The sequence below is a fragment of the Barbus barbus genome (genome assembly GCF_936440315.1).
Source record: "Barbus barbus genome assembly, chromosome: 9".
NCBI lineage: Eukaryota > Metazoa > Chordata > Actinopteri > Cypriniformes > Cyprinidae > Barbus > Barbus barbus.
Genome location: NC_136737.1, coordinates 31,256,524 through 31,278,631, shown reverse-complemented (window position 1 = coordinate 31,278,631; position 22,108 = coordinate 31,256,524). Strand labels below are relative to the sequence as shown.

The window sequence follows — 22,108 nt, the reverse complement described above, 5'->3', positions numbered from 1 at the left end:
AGCAGCTACGCCACTGGAGCGGTCTGATAATTGTCTTTCGTAATGTTGACTACTCCAATCACACATTGGTGGGCGGAATTAGTGTAAAGACACTTACAGACACTCTAGTATTGTTATAGTTATCATTACAGTTGCGAACAGGTCTTTAACGGCTGTTCACACCAAGGACGATAACCATACATTTTTAATAATCGTTTAATGTGAAGTGAAATCGACACTATATCCTATATCCACCGTATAGTGGCAGCGACACAGATGAACGATACTGTTGAAATCACTTTCAGAGCAATTTTTCCAACTGATGAGCAATTAAAACAAATGACAGCCAATTATCTTTGAAGTTTTGGCACAGTAAGCGCTGAATATCTTTAAGTGTTCACGTAATAAACAATTTGATCAAACATTGGCTTGTACGCTAATTTAGTTAGTATTGTGATTAATATTATCAGCGTGAAAAGATCTTTAAGGGCGATTCACATCAAATATAATAATTACTACAATGTTTTAATAATCGCTCTAATTCTGTGAGAATAGCGATGTCCACACTACAGCTATAATGATAACGACTAAATAGAACAATATCGTTGAAATTGCTTTCAGAACAATTTTTCTAGCTGATGAACCGAAGAAAACCTTGACAGCCAATCAGAATTCATCCTTTAAAGTTGGCAGACGACAAAACTGCAGTGCGCGAGAGGTGGACAGTAGTCAAGTATTTTTACTTTTCTCAAGTAAATTTAAAAAGTAACTGTACTTTATCAGTGTTTTTGTTTGGAAAACTTTTACTGCACTACATTTCATAAACAAAAGTTGTTGTTTTTTCTTTAATACTTGAGAACAGTAAAAATGCAGTACTTTCTTTTACTTTTACTTGATTACATTAGAAGTCTAGTACTTTCTTTTATTCAAGTATTACTTAATATTGTACTTTTTACTGCACTACGTTTCATATTATGCTTTAGAATGTTGTAATGTAAGTGTTCTTTATTGGTGTTTTCGTTTAGATAACAGACACTTCACTACTGTCCGCCTCTGATTGCGCACTTAAAATAAATTTAATTGCATGTTGGTGTATGCGCTATAGTTATCGTTATGATCACTGTTAGTGTGAACAGACTTTTAAGGGCCGCTCACACAAAACACGACAATTATACCTATAAAGTTAAAAAGAATTACATTTTCTATTAATAGCAAAGTCCTCCTCACAAATATATACTGATAACGACACAAAGGAGCAATATTGTCGAAACGCTTTCAAGAGTGATTTTTTTTTGTAAAAAACAAAGTCAATTAGAATCTACTTGAATGAGAGAGGTTCAGCATTTAAAATCACCAGACAGCATAACTGCACTGTGCGCTTAAAATAAACTGAATATTACCGTCCATTGTGTGGATGCAAATATATTGTTATAGGCATCTGAATATTTAGTGATTTGGGTGTAAATGGGCCTTTTTTGGAGCAACCTTACAAAACCAATAAGGTGCATAAAAAAAAATAAAAAATTGCGGCCAATAAATCTAAAACAAAACACTACATTAGACTCACAATATATATATTGTATATAGTAAAGTGTGTTGCTATTAGACATCTGCGGGATGATGTTGGATGTCTGTTTTTGCTTATTTGAGTCAAGATATTTCAGTATCAGTGCATCCTATTTTAAACGGACTGCGAAGCTTGTTTAGACGTTAGAGGGTTGAAATCTGTGTTAGAGAGACAGAAGACGACTCTCAATGATTAGAAAACATGCAAATTACACCAAACGATCAGAAATCTCACACAAATACTGTACATTGGTTATCTGAACCATTTAAATGAACACAGACTCTTGTCGACTGATCTGAAGGGGCAACAACAAATACCCCACAAGCAACAATGTCACATAAGACAGAGGATCTATAAAAACCTCACCTCAAACTGTACGCCCGACCGCGGGCCTCTCCTTCACTGGGCACCCTTGGGAAATATCAGAGGTCATATTGAGAAAACAGTGGACAGCTAAGCTCTATAGATTAGTACAAGTCTGCATTTCTAACAGGAACAAGACAACAGTTTCTAGGCAATCGTAAACTGCCTATGGTTTAGTCCTATTCACACCAAGAATGGTTAACTATAACGATAACCGTATTAGCGTTCACAAATGATAACGTGCTGTATATTATAAGTGCGACACAGTTATGTTTTTGCCGTTTTAAATGCTTGAGTGCCTTTAAGTCTGGTGGACTTTGATGGGATGTTTAAGTTTAATCAATTGGCCGCTTGAAAAAAAAAGTGAAATTTTTCCCCAAACCAGTTCAGTGCAAAACCCACCCACAGCCGATTTCACTGGCCAACTCAATAGCTTAGTCCCAATTCAGAGAGTGCACCTTTAGAGGAAAGATTGCGTCACAGTGGTGCGACGAATGCCGTCTAACGATACAAATCCACATATGTAAGATAAAACAACCTTTAAAGCTGTTTTATGTTGAACTCCTACCGAGATGTGATTTTATAGACGGTTTAAACCCATTATTTTGCACAGAAATGGACCAAGGTGAACATATTTAGACAGGTTGTGAACCCCGTTTAGTTTTAGGACTGTTGAATATCACCTTCAAAAAAAGTCCAGTATAAACATTACTGCCACTCATCAACTGCAGCTGTCACCGTTAACAAAATCAATCCTAGATCAGCCCATATATTAACGGTCGGTCCGACCTTCACAGCCTTCAAAGTCTGTGTCCTTCAGGGATGCAGCCTTCGAATTCTGATCTCGGCAAACAGTAATGCTATCTACCAGGATGTCCTACCAATTCTACACTGAGGTTTAGGTGAAAGGTAGAGTGAGTGATTTGGTTCAAAAGTCTCTTCACATCCCAATAGCAATCAAGAAGTTAAGTGGTCTAAATATATTTATATCATCTTTGGAAGGCATAGGACCAAAAAATACTACTATAGACTGTCCTACCGGCCAATGTATGTATGCATCATCGTGTGTATTTGCAACCCTGTTTGCACAGACATGATACGTCAACAGCACATTCATTGTGCTATTGCAGACCAAGCGAGAATGGACGGCGTTATTGTAATATTAAGCACTCTGTACTGTAATGTTGTCACCGGTGAATGAGACCCGAGGTAATCTGACAGCATTGCATTCAATCTCGCTGGTTAGCCTCTGATATGCTTGTGCGTAGTCATGTGTTTTTAGGAGGCGTGGCTTTGGAGAGTGATTATGCAGGGAGGGTGGGATCTTATGTTTTCAATGCTGACCTCTCCAAAATCGCCTACCCTACCTTTAAAGGGTTAGTTCACCCAAAATTGAAAATTCTGTCATTAATTACTCATCCTCATGTCGTTCCAGACCCGCAAGACCTCATTCATCTTTGGAACACAAATTAAGATATTTTAGATTTTTGACTAACTTGGGGAGAAAAATTGTTGAATAAATTGTTATTTTTGTTTTCTTTGCGCACAAAAAGTATTCTCGTAGCTTCGTAAAATTGAAGTTGAGCCACTGATGTTACATGGACTGTTTTACCAATGTTCTTGCTATGTTCTGGACCTGGGAACATTACAGTTGCATTGCTGTCTATGGAGGGTCAGAGAGCTCTCAGATTTCATCAAAAATACCTTAATTTGTGTTCTGAAGATGAACGAAGGTATTACGGTTTTGGAACGACATGAAGAGTAATTAATGACAGAATTTTCATTTTGGGGTGAACTATCCCTTTAAGGTTAGGGGTTAGTATTTGTTTCAGTGTTTTGTTGGCAATCCGCACTGTGAATAACACTGCCAATAAACTTTAGAATCAGCTGAAGACGAGGTTTGCGCTGAACTGGTTTGTGGGGGGAAAAAAATGCATAAAAACTCCCTGAAAATGATTCTAATGACATTGTTTCTCTGTGGTTATCATTATAGATGTAGTGTAGACATCATTATTCTCTGACAATTATTACAACTTTACCTTTACAGTTATTGTCCTTGATGTGAACACACCAATACATTACTGCTGTTGATGGTTTCATCATATTGCATTTTTTTAAAAACCATTCACTGTTACAGTGATTTTACCACAGTTCTGGGGACTGCTTCATGTGCACCTGTGAACATCTCTTAACCATAGTAAAATCACTGTAAGGAACGGCCTCTTATTCCTTTATTTCATCATTCTGGCTGCATAATCAAAAACTGCCTTAAAATGTGATTTTGATTGGTGGAGGACAGTGGCTTCTTCTGACCACAGAGATTCATTCCTAATGGAGGAAGGGGAACGGATACAGGACCACTACAGACCAGATTGAACCAGACTACAGCTAATCACGAGCAGTCTCCACAGGTAAAGTCTGAGGACACACAGGTGGGGGAAGTGTCATCATCATCAGGAGGAAGTCAGTCTGCAGGCCGTGCAAACATTGACAGAGGTGACGGATGCACAGATCATTAGTAAGAAACACACGGGGCGACAGGAGTCTATTTCTGAGGAGAAGGGTGTGTGAGGACACGTTTCCATATGTACGGGAAATATGTCAAACTATCATCCCCTACCTGGCCGCTCTGAAAGACAGAGTTCTACAACACAAACAAACAAACACAGCATGTTCAAAGCCAGGACACCAGACCTTTAGTTCAGCCATGAAATCTGAAGAACACATGAACGAAAGTGAAAATGGCCATACATGTATTATGGGAGATTTATTTATCTATAAATACACTATGGATTTATTAAAAACTTGACAGTTCACCTAAAAACATAAATTTACTGAAATTTACTCACAATCAGGACATCCCAGATCAGGCCATGAGTTTGTTTCTTCCTCAGATTTGGAGAAATGTAGCATTACATCAGTGTCTCAGCAAAAGATGCTCTGCAGTGAATGGGTGCCGTCAGAATGAGAGTCCAAACAGCTGAGAAAAACATCACAATAATCCACACCACTCCAGTCCATCAGTTAACATCTCGTGAAGACAAAAGGTGTGTTCGTACGAAAAGAAATCAGTCATTAAAGATATTTTAACTTTAAATTGTCGCTTCTGACCAAAAGTCCATAATCCATAATAACGCTTCTTCCAGTGAAAAAGTCCATCTCCTGTTGTCTCTCATCAAAATCCACCCACATATTTGTTGATTGCACTAAAATTGTAATTGCATGTGTTTGTAATAGACGTCAACTGATGGACTGGAGTGGTGTGGATTACTGTGATGTTTTTATCAGCTGTTTGGACTCTGACGGCACCCATTCACTGTGGAGCATGTAATGCTACATTTCTCCAAATCTAATGAAGAAACAAACTCATCTACATCTTGGATGGCCAGAGGGTGAAGACATTTTCAGCAAATTTTCATTTTTTGTGAACCATTGCTTTAAAATGTGTAATTCCTGCATTGGCGTCACCAAATGCAACTGCAAACAGACAGTAGGGGGCAGGTCTGAGAGTGATGTTAACACATGGCATCTGATTTCAGATGCAGCCAGCTGCCTGATCAGCACACTTTACACAGTGTCCTTCCAGAGTCAATGCAGGCTCAGCACTGAGCGTGTGCGTGTGTGTGAGAGGCTCTCTCGCTTCCACACACACACACACACACACACACACACACACCGCTTCAGCTGTTAAAGAGAGATTCCTGTGCTAATGGTTTGTAAACAGTGCTAAATCAATCAGGGGGCTGGGGTCCACTAGCGGCCTTCAGCAAACTTCCAAGGGTGCCTCAAGGTGATGCAATTTAAAGTATTAAAATACTTCTAACTTAAATGAGAAATTTGAATTTGAATTCTAAAAAACACTATAAAACAATACATGAAACGTATAACTTGTAAACTGATACACAACAAAGTTTTGGGGGCAGTAAGATGTTTGAAATGAGTCTCTTGCGCATCAAAGCCACACTTATTTGATCAAAAATACAGTGATAATCAAATAAAAAGTGTTTCTGTTTTTAATGTTAAAAAGTTTTATTTTATTCGTGATTTTTGCTGAAACTGCGATACACTACCATTCAAAAGTTTTGGGTAAGATTTTTAAAAGAGAAATTAATAAGAGATTATTACTTTTATCCAGCAAAGACACATTAAACTGCTCAAAATTGACAATAAAAGACATTCAAAATATTACAAAACTAAAAATTATTCAGACACCAGATATAATTTTTGATAATTGTTTTTTACTAGTGGGTGCAGGACACTATGGTTCATTTATGTAAGTGAGGATAGCAAAATAAAGTAAACTGTGACATATTACACCCACAAATTCTTCATACTGTGGACCACCAGTAAAACTGATACAAATTCGGGACCAAAATTACTCAGACACTTTGACATGACCACGTTTTGCTCAAGTGTGTTTTTTTTAATTGCTAATGCGACCTTTTACACGTCAGATTGAACAAAATGAAGCATTGTTTGGTGATGTGTTCTTACAGCTATTCAACAGAGTTACCTTTCTATCAAAGTTATCTGACATTATCAAGATTCATTTGTTCTGACGCAGTTTATCTCTTGAGTTCTTGTCATATTTTATTACCATTTTCTAAACTATAGCGAATAAACTGATGTAATGTGAGAAATGTTGAAGGTGTCTGAATAAGTTTTGGTTTGACTGTCTATGCTCTTCTTTTGAATCTTTCTATTCATCAAATCATTCTGAAAAAAAATAAAAATGCATCACAGTTTCTACAAAAGCAGCAAAACAGTTTTCAACATTGATAACAACAACAAGAACCATTATTAAAAATAATATAGATAACTATAATAGGAATATTTTACAGTATTTGTCTTTTTACTCTATTTTTGATCAAATAAATGCAGTCTTGGTTAGAATGAGACACTTTTAATTAACCTGTGTTTGAGTTTTTCCAAGCTTTGACCGTTTACAGTACTGCAGGCCATTCTGCTGAATCCTGACCTGACTTCCATACAAACCTCAGGAGACTAAAGCTAATGCACATTCAGGATACATGTGGGCAGCAGTGCAGAGACGGATCTAGAGACTGACCTCCGCCCAAACTTGGAGGTGAGCTTGCTGATGAATCCGGACGAGGTTCCCCTGCGGGCCTGGGCGAGAGCACCTGTGTCGTGGGACAGCGTGGGCGACGCAGGAGGGCCGTTGTATGTGGCGCTGCGGCGGTCTCTGAGCTGCGCCCCGTGGAAGGTGCTACGGCTGGAGGTGCCTCGAGGAAAACGTGTCCGATCCGGAGTCATACTGCTGATGCTGTGAGCTGACGGAGACGTGGATGGAGCCCTGGAGCTAGAGCTGCAGACAGATAAACAGAGATTATAATAAGTATTGGAAGAGTAAAGACAAAATTGCTCTGTTGGCTGTGGAGTCAAGACATTTACAAATATGATTAAAAGATGAATATGAGACAAAACTACAGAATGTCACATTTTATTATTAGCCGTTTCATTAGATGTTTTAGCAGCTAAGAAGTTCAGCACTTTTAGAGTTCCTCCCTCTATCTGATGTGAGCATAAGTATTGGAGCAGTTGCCTCTCAGGTCTTTCTAAGTGATCAGCTGTGTCCTGTTGCATTCATTCTTCAGATATTAAAAGCAGGGAATGTGTCGTATCAGTTATATCCATTACTTCTGTATTCTGAATCTTGCATTCGATGATGATACACACAAACCAGGATGAAGATGAGGGAGCTGACTTTGAGAGAAAGAGGAAGTCAGTTAGAGCTCTAGCAAAAACAAAGGGCATGGAGAAATCAAGAGTTTGGAAACCACCAGCGACACCAGCAACCAACAACTACCTGATCGGCTGAGAAAACAACAGTAGTTGATGACAGACAAATCATAAAAGCTGTGAAAATGAACCCTAAAAGACGTGTCTGTAAAATCAGCAACAACTTCCAGAAAGCTGGGGTGATGCTCTGACAATCTACTGTCCTCAGGACACTTTGACACAGAATTACAGATGCTACACAGCAAGATGCAAACCTCACCAGCACCAAAAATAGAAAGGCAAGATTAGAGTTTGTTATAAAGCACAAAGATGAGCCAGAAGAGTTTGTAACTGTGTTTATGGACCGATGAGACAAAGATGAGCCTTTATCTAAGTGATGGGAAAGCAAAAATGTGGAGAAAAAAGGGAACTGCAATGATCCCAAGCATACAGCCTCATCTGTAAAGCATGGTGGAGGTGGTGTCATGGCATGGGCATGCATGGCTGTCTCTGGAACAGGTCCTCTCAACTTTACTGATGACTTAATGTATGATGACAGTAGCAGAATGAATTAGGAAGGGTGCAAAACCATCTTGCCTACCAATATTCAAGAAAATGCCACCAGATTCATTGGGAAGTGCTTCATATTGCATCAGGACAATGACCCAAAACACCCTGCCAGTTCAGTCAAGGAATTTATAAGAGCAAAGAAATGGAAAGTCTTAGATTGCCCAAGTCAATCTCCAGATTTAAATCTGATTGAACATGAATTTCACCAGCTGAAGAGGAGAGTAAAGGCAGAAACTCCCCAAAACAAGCAACAATTGGGATTGGCTGCATTAAAGGCTGGGAAAAGTATTTCAAAGGATGAGAGCAAGAGTCTGGTGATGTCTATGGGTCACAGACTCACTGCTGTGATTGTGTGCAAGGGATCTGCAACTAAATAATAGCTTTTAATCTTTTATATCTGCCTTATGTTCAACTGTCCCAATACTTATGCTCACATCAATGAGTGATATGAACTCTAAAAGTGTTGTTCTTTTATTTGGTAAAACATGTATGTGTTGAAACGGCTAATAATAAAATGTGACATTCTGTAGTTTTGTCTCATATATTACCCATGTCATTATACAAATTTGTGTCCTCAAACCACATAAACATGCGCACACACACTCATATACATACATAGGATTAGTCATTATATATATATATATATATATATATATATATATATATATATATATATATATATATATATATATATATATATATATATATATATATATATATATATATATATATATATATATATATATATATAGGATTAAAATAATTTATATGACATGTATTCATTAAGGAACAAGACTTATGTACAATAGAATCAGAACCAAAATAATTAAATTCCTTAAAAATAATTTAAAGGAATAAGCGAACAAACAAAAAATAAAATAAACATGAAATAAAATAAAATATATAAAACATTTTTTTTTTATACTTGAAAAAAGAAAAGAAAAGCTACTTGCCAAGGCAATGTTTCTCATTTTCATTTAGTTTTACTTGGTAACTAAAATCAAAATATAATCTTATTCAATTTATTATAGAAATGATTAAAATTAATGAAAAAACTAGAAAGACAAATAAAAATATTGACAAACACAAAACTAAAACAGAAAATATAAAAAAACTAATTTAAAATATTAACAAAGCCTATAATAGTCCCCTTAATGCTGTGGTTGTTATTGTTAGCAATGGATTATTAAATCTAACTTCCAAAGTGCATACAGTATTAACCTGATGTTGCTTTGTGCTAGCATACGCTAGTCCCTACTGTTTGTTTGGTTGTTTGTTTCGTTTTCTTTTTTGTACATTGTAAGTGTTGTTACAGACATGATATGTACATGTGTCTTGTAAGTATTGAGGGAAATAATGAGACAAAACAACCCTATAATAGTATTTGAACAATGCTAAAATACCACTGTCTCTGAAATACGAAAGAGTGCATGTCTTCACCCCTTGAATTCAGCGTTGTCCTCGATGGGCGGCAGCGGAGACTTGGTGGGGTGGCCTGAGGCAGACATGGACTTCACATGCCGCGGTCGAGTGGACGCCAGCGCGGAGGACGCTCCTGGAGACACGGAGGAAGATCCAGTCGCAGAGGTGGACATCTCCGTCAAACTGAGACAGAAAGACAACCAGAAACAGACAAATCAGAAAAATGAGCATGATCCATCAGTAACTTTCATACTTATTTCAAATGTAATTATTTTTATATCACATTTAAACATGTAGAATAACTGAATAACACATATTAAAAAAAAACCATTATAAATGTGTTCAGATGTCATTTAATTCTTAGGCATTTAAAATTTATGTAAAGAGAGAGCAGTGTGTGAAATGCCCTTCTTTTCGTTTGTACTTGTTTGTTAGGTAATGGTTTCCACATCTGCTCTGGAATGAACACGGACCAATAAGAGATCAGATCTTGGATCATGTGTTTTTGTCGCGCTAATCTTTATGTGAAGAGGTCAATATCAGGTTAATATGTCTGAGTCTGCTCACCTGCTGTCTTTGCCGTTGGGTATGGCTGAGCACCGGTCTGTACTGGATCGCTCACAAACGTACGTATTTCTCCTCGTCATTCCACCAGCAGCGCTGTTCTGTTCACATCAACACACACGATTACAGACAGAGTGTGTGATCTGCTGTTAAGGTCCTTGCACATGGAGTTCAACATTTTCATATGTGTTTTTTGTATTCATATCCTAAAAATTCATCATGCACAGAAACCTTGTTCGATGTAGGGATGCCCATTTTAACCGTTAACCGGCCGCAAGAATTTTGACCGATTAATACAATCAGTTAACCGGTTTAAAAAGTCATTTATTTTATTCAGTAATTTATTACAATTTTAAAAGGTTTGCTCCATGGTTAAAATACGCTACGTGTATAAAATAAAATTGGGTTTTTTTTAGAGAAAAAACATAAGTCGCGTATTACTCACATTTTATTATTTCATTCAGAAATAGGCATAACGCCGACGTGAAATGTTTACAAACATTATAATAAACACTGTAAACATAGCTAGGCTATTTTAGTTCCCCTCACTCCACAACAAATCCTTTCAATTTAACAGTATTTAGAAAAGAATAGGAATTAAAAACTAATTTAGGCTAAAACCCAACTGAAACCAATGTTGGGTCTCATTTGACACAAAATCAAATGTTTCCATATTCACAATGTATTTGAATGCCCAAATATGATCATTTATGTAAACCTGGTTTTGTAGGCTACTTCACTCGTGTTCCAGTATCATGTAAAACTAAATGTGTTTGGCATAACATCATGGCGGTCAAGTCAGCTTTATTTATATAGTGCTTTTAACAATACAGATTGTGTCAAAGCACTTAACAGTATCAGATTGGAGGATAGAGTGTCAGTAATGTATAATAATATATATGGTAATATATAATATATATAAGGTTTCGGAGGCAGTGTGCAAACGTGATTGACACAACATGAGGTCATATTTATTTTTCAACGTGCGAAAAATTCGGAAGAAAATTTTGAACTTAGTGTGCAATGTCCTTTAGTTATATGTATTTGTATCCTGCATCTGTGGCACGTGATGTAACGGCTGGTGTGACCTCTCACCCCTGAAGCTGTGGAGGTCTTCTTGCGTTCCTGGGCCACCAGAGGAGAGGTGGCCATGTCTCCTTTAGAGCTGGAGGAGGGCAGCTTACGGGACGCGTCCCACTCCTCCTTCTTCTCTCCCTCCACGCTGTTGGCCTGAGAGCGTTTGGTGTAGGAGACGGCCGGAGGTATGGACGGAGCAACTGCACACAATCAGACTCATGTTACTTTCAAAATGAAAACATCATCTCAGAGTCAAATACATTAGATAAATTTAATGATAAAAGATCTATCTAACTTGTTTTTAAAATATATGGGAACTCGTTTTGAGGCTGGGTTTTATTTAAAAGGAATAGCTCACCCAAGTTTTACACCAAACCTAGACTCCCTGAAACTTAGAAAATCCATAATAAAAATTAATAAAATTTATTTTTTGAATTAGTGCTGGGCAACGATTAATCGCTACATAAATATATTATTTAGAATGAACTGAAATGTTTTGCGTGGTGCTGTTTTGTACCATGGTCGCTGAATCGTCGCTGTTTCTGCGTGGCCGAGATACTGCGCTGGACTTTGGAGTGTGCGGGTGACTGTGTAGAGCTGTTGTTCAGGTCGCTGCTGGGTCGTGACCTTTGACACAGGTTTGTGGTGGACAGCGAATCGCCTCCTTCAAACTAAAACAAGATCAAGGTTATTATAGTAGACTACAACTTTTTCATTTCAGCTAGCTACAAGGGACAAATTTATCTTTATGTACTTTAACTTGATGTAATCAAATAAAACAAAACAAATGAAACGGGAAAAAAAAAAAGTTATTAACTGATTAAAAACAAAAAAGAATTACTACAATTTTAAATATGAAAGTAAAAATTAATTCAAACTATAACAGAAAATAGAACTGCACACAATACACTGAAGTGGATGTGAGTAATCAGTAACTATGACTGATGTTTTGGTTAATTAGTTAATTAACATGTATGACTTGCCTCTGGAGGTTTCCTGCCCAGCAGAAGATACGTAGCCATGACCTCATCATACTTCTGCCCTAATAATGCCTCTGTGATCTCATCTTTAGGGAAACCCATAGTGATCATCAGCTCTGAAAGAGAAGAGATCTGATGATACACTGCATGATCCCTGCATAAGCGCACACACTTTTGGCCATGTAGTGTACGATGAAGACACACTATCTTTAACCATTATTTTAAGAAATGCATTAGAAGGAAATAAAGAGAGAAACACAGAAGGGTCAGGGAAGGTCCAAACCTATCCGTTTGGTGTCGCTGTTGTCCGGCTCAGGTTCTGTATAGGGCTTCAGTTCCTCTTCGTCATGACCTACATTTATCCAGCGGTCCTTCATGATTTGCTGTGAGACATTGGCAGACATTAAATTACACCTCTGCACATGAATGTATATTTATTTACTATTAATATTTAATCGATTATCAGTTTTAGCATGTTAATGGATATTGTCAAAAATATAGATTTCAATACTAGTTTTCCACAGCTCTCTTCATCGTGAAGTTTGCACACGACAAATGTATATTTTACAGAAGTATATTCTGGGGTTCAATGCGCTGCAGAAATTAAGACATTAAAGTATTGAAATTTTACAGCTGTAAACTAAAATTATATTACTCATGAAATGCAGTGCAGGTGTACATTCAAAAGCAAAATAGTCTTAACTTAGATGTTGTTTAAATTGATGTAAATGTTGCACCATTTTTTCCACGTGGTATCAAAAGCAGTATTGGGACACTACCGCCAAGACATACACGACCATGTTGCTGTGAGCATGCAAGACAAGCTACTGCACAAAGACATGACATAATATCCTCCATAGCGGATCTAGACAGGTGGTGCTGGGGAGGAGGAGGGTGTCGAGCCAGCCCCGCAGCAAACACTGAACCAGACTATTAAATATTACACAAGAAAGCTCAAAGGCTGCAGATGTAACAGATGAATCTGCATGCTCCATTTGGTTTACACTGCGATAGCTAGAGGACTAATATTGAATGCCTTGCACTAGAGTGGCCTGACTGAACTTCAGCTCATTTCTAAACAAGTTTCTACTACTCGAGAGATGTCAGGTTTAATGATTGAGATTTGATTTCACATGACTTCAAAAGAGTTGGAATAAAGTGTACAGGACTACTTTTATGGATCTTTTGTTCTTTTCTGAGTTTACAGTAGCCCTGTTCACAGTGTTTCACAGCAAAGTATATTTTTCTATAGTTCTTTTCAAAATTCATACAGGTGTGTGAAGTGTTTATCAGTCTCACCTCTAGACTTCCACGTTTGCCTGGGTTAAGCACCAACAGTTTCTTCAGAAGGTTTTCACAGTCTGTGGACATGTAGAACGGTATACGATACTTCCCTCGCAAAACTCTCTCTCGCAGCTCCTGTGCGGACCAACATTCAGAGTGAGGACCAAATACAGCACACACAGCCAGGACCATAGGCTTTTAGGGGAACTTGCTGGATTTAAGTAAACTATATAAAGACATGAGCCTAAAATGGAGCAGTGGAACAGGTTTTTTTAGACTTTAAAGCAAACAGTGAACCTCTTCACACCAACGGTACAAATCCACACTGCAATGAAACTCTAAATAGGGTGTTTTCAATACATAAAAACACATAAATTACCAACCAAACTAACCAATAAGAAAAAAACAATGCTGCTAACAACTTATGGTTCTTGTAGTTGGAGCTCAAAAGCAAGCAAATTTGCCAAAATTTTACATGGCAAACAAAACGTCACCAAACAGAATTAGCAACACATTTAAAAAATAATGTTGAGAGGTTAGTTGCGCTATACTGGGAACATATTTATGGCTAATAGGTATTTTATATGTCTATGGATACATTAAAAATCAGAAATCCCCAAAGATTTGGCAAGCAGTTTTAGGAATAAGCAGTTTTTAAAATATTTATTCAATTCAAGTTTATTTGTATAGCGCTTTTCACAATACAAATCATTGCAAAGCAGCTTTACAGAAAATTGTAAGTAGGTTATTAGTGGTGACTATGACAGAAATGTACAGTTATGTTGTGTTTACACCAAAAGCTCATTTAATTATTTGTGTGAGTAGATTACATACAATGCAATGCAGGTCAATGCAAAGACACATATTCGTGCCGGGCGACACAAATAATGCGATTTGGCGCAAACGCGCAATATACGCCTCAATCACGTCTTCCATGCAAGTTCAAAAACCTGAACTCGATCAGAAAATTCACAAAATTCAGCGAAGAGCTTATTGACTCGTCCGGTTTGTCACGTCCGGTTGTACCAGAAAATGTTTTTTTATTGTTTTTATTCACGCAAGTGACACAAAAACATCCTGCAAGGAAACTAGAGCGAGTAACGCGATGCAAATATTTGCTTCGCGTTTGGTGCACACACCATAAGTATCATGCAGTTAGTTACAAATTACACAATCAAACCGACTGTGAACACTATTAACGGCAATGATTATATGCTAACATTAAACTTTGCAATTAAGCTAAATTTGGTAGTTTTATATGTTTATATCCAGGGTTAAAGCATTTCAAGCATTTCAATTTGAAATATAGAGAAACCTTTCTGATTATTTTATTATTATTATTATTATTTTTTGGTGGAAACAGCGTTTTTTTCCAGGTTTCATTAATGAATAGAAGTTCAAAAGAACAGCATTTCTTAAGATTCTAAATGATTTGTAACAATGTAAAACGTCACTTTTGATTAAGTTAATGCATATTTGTTTAATAAAACTATTATCTTCTTTCAAATAACATCCTTACTAACCCCACCCCTTTGAAAAACAGTATGTGTTTATGTATGCATGTGAGAAAAAACATCAATAGTGTGAGAATACAACATAATACCATTACAATTTTTAACAGTGATTTGAATAATTTTGCTTAATTTTGTCGCATCGTTTGTAGTCTAAATAGCCCTTTCGTGAACTTAAATATAAGAAGAAATGACCTTCAAATTCTGTCCGTCAAAGGGAAGCGAGCCGCTGACAAGCGTGTAGAGGATGACCCCCAGACTCCAGACGTCCACCTCTGGCCCGTCGTACTTCTTCCCCTGGAAGAGCTCTGGAGCCGCGTACGGAGGACTGCCACAGAACGTGTCCAGCTTACTCCCGATGGTGAACTCGTTACTGAAGCCAAAGTCCGCTATCTTTATATTCATGTCTGCGTCTAGCAGCAAGTTTTCAGCCTTACAGAGAGAGAAGCACAAAGAGGTAGCAATGTAGCAAAGCTGTCTGCATAGTGCACAGTTATTAGAAATCAATGAAACACAAATCACTAAAGGTGAGCAGATCTATACCACAGCCTTAAACGGTGTGTGTCTCACCTTGAGATCCCTGTGGACTATTCTCTTCTGATGGCAATATTGCACTGCAGACACAATCTGTAGTCACACACACAAAGTCACATTAGCATGACAAATAATGCATCATTCCACAAACCAGCTGCAGCAGGGGGTTTAATTACACTCAATCTGATGTCTGTTCGTTTACGGTTATCACACGAACAGCTGATCAGAGGGAAACTTGACAAACACTGTAGTGTGGTATCACCACTAGAGGGTGTGCATGTGCGCCGTACTAAACCGTATTCAAATTAATCAACATTCATTAAAGGTGATAAAGGAGGAAGGTGCCCCCAGCGTATTTACTGGTCACGACATGACTATTATAAATCCTTTTTTCTTTCTAAATACTATATATACTAAATCAGTTAATGCATTTAAAAGAAATTTATTTTTTCCTTTCAGTTGGAGGATTCATCTTTTCCACCAAACCACTGTCAAGCAGAAGGAAAATGCTTAATGCAATACATGGTTAAAATAAGTGTAATTAATATGACTAACTGTATGCAAACCAACACAACAACAACACATAATAAATGGCAATATTTACCCAAATATATCTATACTAAAACATTACAAAGCATGCAAAGTCCTTGTGATTGTCATGATAAACTCAATTTTATATTGTTAACATTAGATTTGCTAATAAGCAACTAGTTAATAGTGAGAATTGGTCTTTATACTAAAGTGTTACCAGATCTATTTATTAGGCGTCACTTACACATTACATATTCATACTTATTCTAATATTAACTAGTTCAAGTGTCTCACCTGTCGAAACTTTGCTCTGGCTTCCTTTTCCTTCATCCTCCCATGAGCGACTAAGTAGTCAAACACTTCACCTGACATATAAACGGAGACATTCAGAGATGTGTGACATGACCTGCGCTAATAGTGATATTAAATATGAATCTCACCCGTCCATCACACTCACCTCCACTTGCATACTCCATTATTAAATAAAGGGTCTTCTCGGTTTCAATTACTTCAAATAACTTAACTGAAAGAGAGAGAGACAGATACAGAGAGTGCCAAAACAATTAAGCGCATTTATTCACAAGAGTGGGCAGTTCACTATTGTTTAGAACAATATGGAGCTAAAAGAGTATCAAAATTATCATACAAAATATTTTTCACTAACTTGCAATCATACTTGTGCATTTATGAATTGTGGTTTGAATCATATTTTGTGGATGTAATTTTGATTACATATGTAAATACTAAATATTTTGACACTATTTTAGCCCCATACTACAATGACGACAGATCTGCTCTGTGCTCGATTCTCTCAGAAACTCATCCATAACATGGAGAAACAATGCATCAGGGATGCTTATGGAGATGTGCTAAAATACACGCAAGACGTCACACACACGGCTTCCTGTTTCTTTCCATTTCATTGTGTACTTTCCTGTATGTGAAGAGCCTCTGTAATTCAATTTACTCTGTGGATGGACGCTAATAACGGCTGACTGCTTCCTGCATGCAGTCTTTAACATGCAGTGTGTGTGTTAGGAAAGATGAGAGAAAAAATATCAGCTTTTAGTCTGATTAATCTAAAATCCAGCTCAGTCTCGGCCAATCAGAAGCCCGCAGTGACACGCGTGCGGCCCCAGGAAGGGTACGGCAGAAACAGCCAGTCATGCTAATCGATAGAGAAGTGAAAACAGAGTCTTGTGCCATTTAGAGAGGCACAAAAGAGCTGAGCTGGTCAGACATCGGCCGTGCAGAGCTGATCGCGCTAAAGCAGCCCGTCTGAATGACTCTCCCGTGATTCCCTTCCATTAGGAATATAAATAATCCAGTTAACATCTCATAAAAATGGAGCGAGAGAAAAGAGGGGGAAAGTGCCATGTCACGGATGAAACTGAGCTGTGTATTAAAACTGATTAAGACAGACATCATTTCCAGTTAGCAGGTCTAAACCGCTCCAGTCTTGATCGGGTGTTATGAGGGTCAGTTTGGAGCCTCACACCAGTGTTGTTATTGTTAACTAAAACTATTACAAATAAATTAAAGTTAAATAGAAAAATAATAATAAAAACTATTAAAAAAAAAAATTACAAAAAGCACAAAATTACTAAAACTTTAATACAAAATAAAAGCTAGTTCAGAACATTTCAACATTTCATATATATATATATATTTTTTTTTTTTTTTTTATACATGTATATATATAGGTACTTGACAAATATGCAGTAAAAATATTTTTTTTTTGACAAATAAATGCATATATTTATGTAGTGTGAAGTCTAATCTTTGAGAAAATATAAAGGGCACTTGAGCATCAGAAAGCGACGCCAAGTGGTCCTGACCAAGCTTCAATATGTGACGAGTTGGCAGTCAGATCGTGTTGGTGTGGCACAGCTAAACATGATTGATATTCAAACTATATTCATTAAGATGTGAAACTAAGATGTAAAACTTTCAGGCTACTCTTTTTAAGGCATCATTTTAATTATTTATTTAACTTTCTGTATTGTTCTCTTAGCATCTCCTCATTTCTGCATGGATCCCAGTTAATTCTCTATATATTTCCATTTCCTCTTTCTTCCACTAATGCCTCTCCCTCAATTCTTTCGGTCTCAAAAACAATGCATCACATTTTATACTTATTTTCATGAATTTAACACAAGTGTACTGTAAAAACATAAGAAAATAGTTTAATTAATATAATTATTGCATTTAAAAACACTTAAAATGATCAAAAAAAGAATAAAAAGGAGTTAAACAAATCTTATTTAATTATTTACAATGCTTTTTAAAGAGACCTTGTCCTGTGGTGTGACATCTTTGTCCTGCGATGTGACAGTACAGGCCTTTTTCTGTCAATTAATGACCTTGCTATTCCAAGCTAGCCTGTCATTAGCGGCTAGCAAGACATATTTGCATAATTTTCCATGATTATGTAGTTTAAAATGCAGTTTTTCATTAAAAATATATACAATTTAGGGGTAAAGGACAACAAAACGCAACACTTTTGTAGTGGCTCCAAAAAAGTAAAATATTTGAACAATTCTGAGCCATAAATTGACCATCTGCTCATGCAATGAGCTTCACAGGGGGCTTCAGGAACACGACCATGAATGGGATCCTTCAACTAATTATAGTTTTCTCTGGAATTGGCCGATTTAAAATATGGGATATGGAGTCGCACCATAGGACATGGTTTTCACAGACAAAATGTATCAAGCTCCTACGCTTTCAGAAATATGTGGATGAAAAAAAAAGACTGCCATTTACTAAAATAGACACTTGTACAATTATGCCAGAGGTATTTATTAACATTTTTATGCTTTTTTATTTATAAAAGTTGTAATTTATTGAACCATGCTTCAGACGGTCACACCATTGGACAATTTTGAGATTTGGCTCAAAAAATTTAAAAATCTACTAAAATTGCAGCTTTTATAATAACAGGTCCATATAGGAAAAATAAATGTTTAACCATTTACTGCATTTTAAATAACCACAATATTAATTATATGCATGTTTATCTTGTGGGACAGTAAAAATGCCATGTCAACAACCCATATATATGTGAGATATACAAGAGAATTTCATACACAAATACAAGTGCAGAATATGGTCTAGTGATCCTTAAAATACATTTTAGCATGAAGTCTTACCTATATTAGGATGATTCAAGACCTTCATAATCCTTACTTCACGAAAGAGCTGTGGGTGAAAATAGAGACAAAAAACATTAGAGAAAACATCTTATAATTATCCTTTTGCTTTTATGTAAGGTTCCCTACATATTCTGACCCTGAATTGTGGCATTTTAATATTTAACCAATGCTTTGCGTAGGTTCAGCCAGTAACAGAAACTCACCATGGAAATATAGGAGTTTTAAGCAATAAATAGCACTTGACCTTCGGCTTTTGGGCAACTTATTTCTTGCGCCATCAGTCGTGCAAAAAGCTCAAAGGTTCTCCAGGTTCTTGATTATTTTGTGTCACACTTGTGAATCTGACTGATTCACTGAATGTTCAGACTGATTCGTGAACGGATTCAACAGGCTCATTGTAAAACCAGCTCGTTCATCACGACTGTTTCTCGAAGCAGAGCGGGTGTTGAGCGCTTCTGTTTGAAACAACAATTAACTGTTTTCATGAAATATAGTGCAGTAAAAAGTGTACTATTTAAGTGCTTGAAATACTTGAAAAATGCATCCACACTGCAAAACGGCAAGTGTTTTGTTATAAAATTGCATTCTGAAGCCACTTGTGTTATAATAAGCACTTTTGAGGAAGAACCTGTCACTTTGCCAAAGTTTGCGAGATTCGTGGCACTGATTCAGAAACATAATCAAGAGTTTTTTGAAGCACTTAGCAGCAAGTAAATCAAATATTCATAAGCACATATACCACACTTCTCTCCTGGATATATCTGTTTTCACATTTACCCAGCAGTAAATGCAAAAACCAAACTGTGGTTGGTTGCTTTACATGTCAATCAGAGTCTCTTCCGGTCTAAGTGGGCGGTTCTTAGACTTCTGACTGTAGATTACTTCAGCTGTCACTGACCAAAACCTAGCAGCGCAGCGGCCTAAAGGGTCAATGCTGGATGGATAAACACTACTCCAGGTTCCTCCCCCAGTGTCTCTTCATCCTAAAACACTGCCTCTCTCAGACAGCAGCTCCTCACAGATCCTCTTTCTTTAGTCAAAACAACAGGAAGCGTTTTCTGTGAATGAGTGCCGCATGAATGAGCGAGCACATCCAGCCCTGCAGCGTGCCGTCGCGCAGACCAAGCTGTGTCACGTGACCGCTACGAGACGGGAGACACAATCCACCCAAATATAGACTTTACTCTAAAGTAATTGACAGAGTCTGTCAAACAGAGTACAAAACTATTGAAAATAAAAAAAAATATATATATATATATATATATATATATATATATATATATATATATATATATATATATATATATATATATATATATATATATATATATATATATATATATATAATAATAAAATTGGTCATATATTTAATTTGTCTTCATTTTCTGAAGTTAAAACACTGCCTTTCATTGACACTGATGAATAAAGAAAAATTCCCATTGGATACCAGTACTATTATTTATATTTTAAAAGTTATATATATATATAACTTTTAAAATGATTTTTGAAACAGTTCAAATTGCTGATTTGTATGAATGTTATTTTTTTATAATAAACATTTAAAAAATAAATAGTCCTGTCAAATGATTAATCGCAATTAATTGCATCCAAAATAAAAGTTTTTGTTTACATAATGTATGTGTGTATTGTGTGTATATTTATTATTATGTATATATAAATACACACACATGCAGCATATGTTTTGAAAATATTTACATGTCTATCTTTAAATATTTAATATATAAACGTGACAGATTTTTCTTAAATATATACATGCATGTGTATTTATATATACATAAACATACACAGACAAACAAAACATCTCCATTAATCGTTTGACAGCACTAAAATACTAAAAAAACAATGCTTGCAAGTAACATGACTGTCCATTTCTTTTTAATTAAGCTGCTCCTTAGGGGATAATTAGTTTGGGACCAAATGTTGGTTTGAAGTAACTGGAAAAACGTAAAATTACTATTATTTCTTATGATTATTTTACTTACCTTTACAATAATGTTGCTAATATTCAGTTTTTAATATTACTATTAATAGTAATTAAGTAAATGTTTAATGAATTTTTTTACAGTGATGTTTGATAACAGTGTATCTGCAGTAGGACTGGGCGATATGGCCAAAACATTGATCACGATCATTTTTTTCAGATCAGTCGATATGGATAATTATTACGATAAATGTCAAATCTTCATTTCTTTCAAGTTTAAAGCCAGATTTTTGCTTCAAAGTGAAAGTCGTAGAAATCATACCATTAATATTCCTTAAAATAAATATCTTAATAGAAAAATTCATTTCTTAGTTTCTGCATGTAATATTGCTTCAAATCAAGAAACTGGTTTGTGTTGCCTGGTAATAATTAATAATATTATTAATAATAATATTACTTTCTTCTCTTAAAAATGCACATTTGATAGTAGCTAGATGTACGTTTTTGTTCAGTATCAAAATAAGTAACGTCTGTAAAAATTGTTCATTTAAAACTTCATTTTTATATGGTGAAATTTAATTAGAGGTTTTTTTAATCATTGGACTTCCATAGTAGCATGCATTTAAATCATGATAAACACAGTTAAAACCACACATATAGCACCTCAATACCATGGTAAAAATATAACTATGGTTTTTAGGTATTTGTATGAAAAACAGTCAGTCTAAAAATATTTAGCATAGGCTAAATGCACGCATGCCATAGCTTAAATCACAAAAATACTGTAATTATACTCCTTTAATTCAGGTCTACATTAATAATCAAAATTTGATACAAATAGCCACACTTTGACACAATACCACGGTGCAGTGAGTGTTACTACAGTAAAT

The 22,108-nt window shown here is 36.1% G+C and overlaps 1 protein-coding gene across 2 annotated transcripts in view; it reads right to left on the bottom strand.

Annotated features, from left to right (window-relative positions):
• The window catches only part of LOC306874670 (serine/threonine-protein kinase MARK1-like), a 45,704-nt gene that overhangs the window by 3,081 nt on the left and 20,515 nt on the right, over window positions 1–22,108 (bottom strand). Inside the window, exons 4-17 of one of the 2 annotated variants that reach the window (XM_079424876.1) lie at window positions 19,274–19,322; window positions 16,579–16,644; window positions 16,416–16,486; window positions 15,627–15,683; window positions 15,252–15,488; window positions 13,561–13,680; window positions 12,545–12,644; window positions 12,265–12,377; window positions 11,799–11,952; window positions 11,300–11,481; window positions 10,208–10,305; window positions 9,659–9,823; window positions 6,978–7,235; window positions 1,913–1,957 (exon numbers count right to left, since the gene is read on the bottom strand). In XM_079424876.1, coding sequence (XP_079281002.1) covers window positions 1,913–1,957; window positions 6,978–7,235; window positions 9,659–9,823; window positions 10,208–10,305; window positions 11,300–11,481; window positions 11,799–11,952; window positions 12,265–12,377; window positions 12,545–12,644; window positions 13,561–13,680; window positions 15,252–15,488; window positions 15,627–15,683; window positions 16,416–16,486; window positions 16,579–16,644; window positions 19,274–19,322 — 1,715 coding nt within the window. The remainder of the gene's footprint in view (window positions 1–1,912; window positions 1,958–6,977; window positions 7,236–9,658; window positions 9,824–10,207; window positions 10,306–11,299; window positions 11,482–11,798; window positions 11,953–12,264; window positions 12,378–12,544; window positions 12,645–13,560; window positions 13,681–15,251; window positions 15,489–15,626; window positions 15,684–16,415; window positions 16,487–16,578; window positions 16,645–19,273; window positions 19,323–22,108) is intronic. The other variant, XM_079424877.1, reaches the window with a different exon arrangement.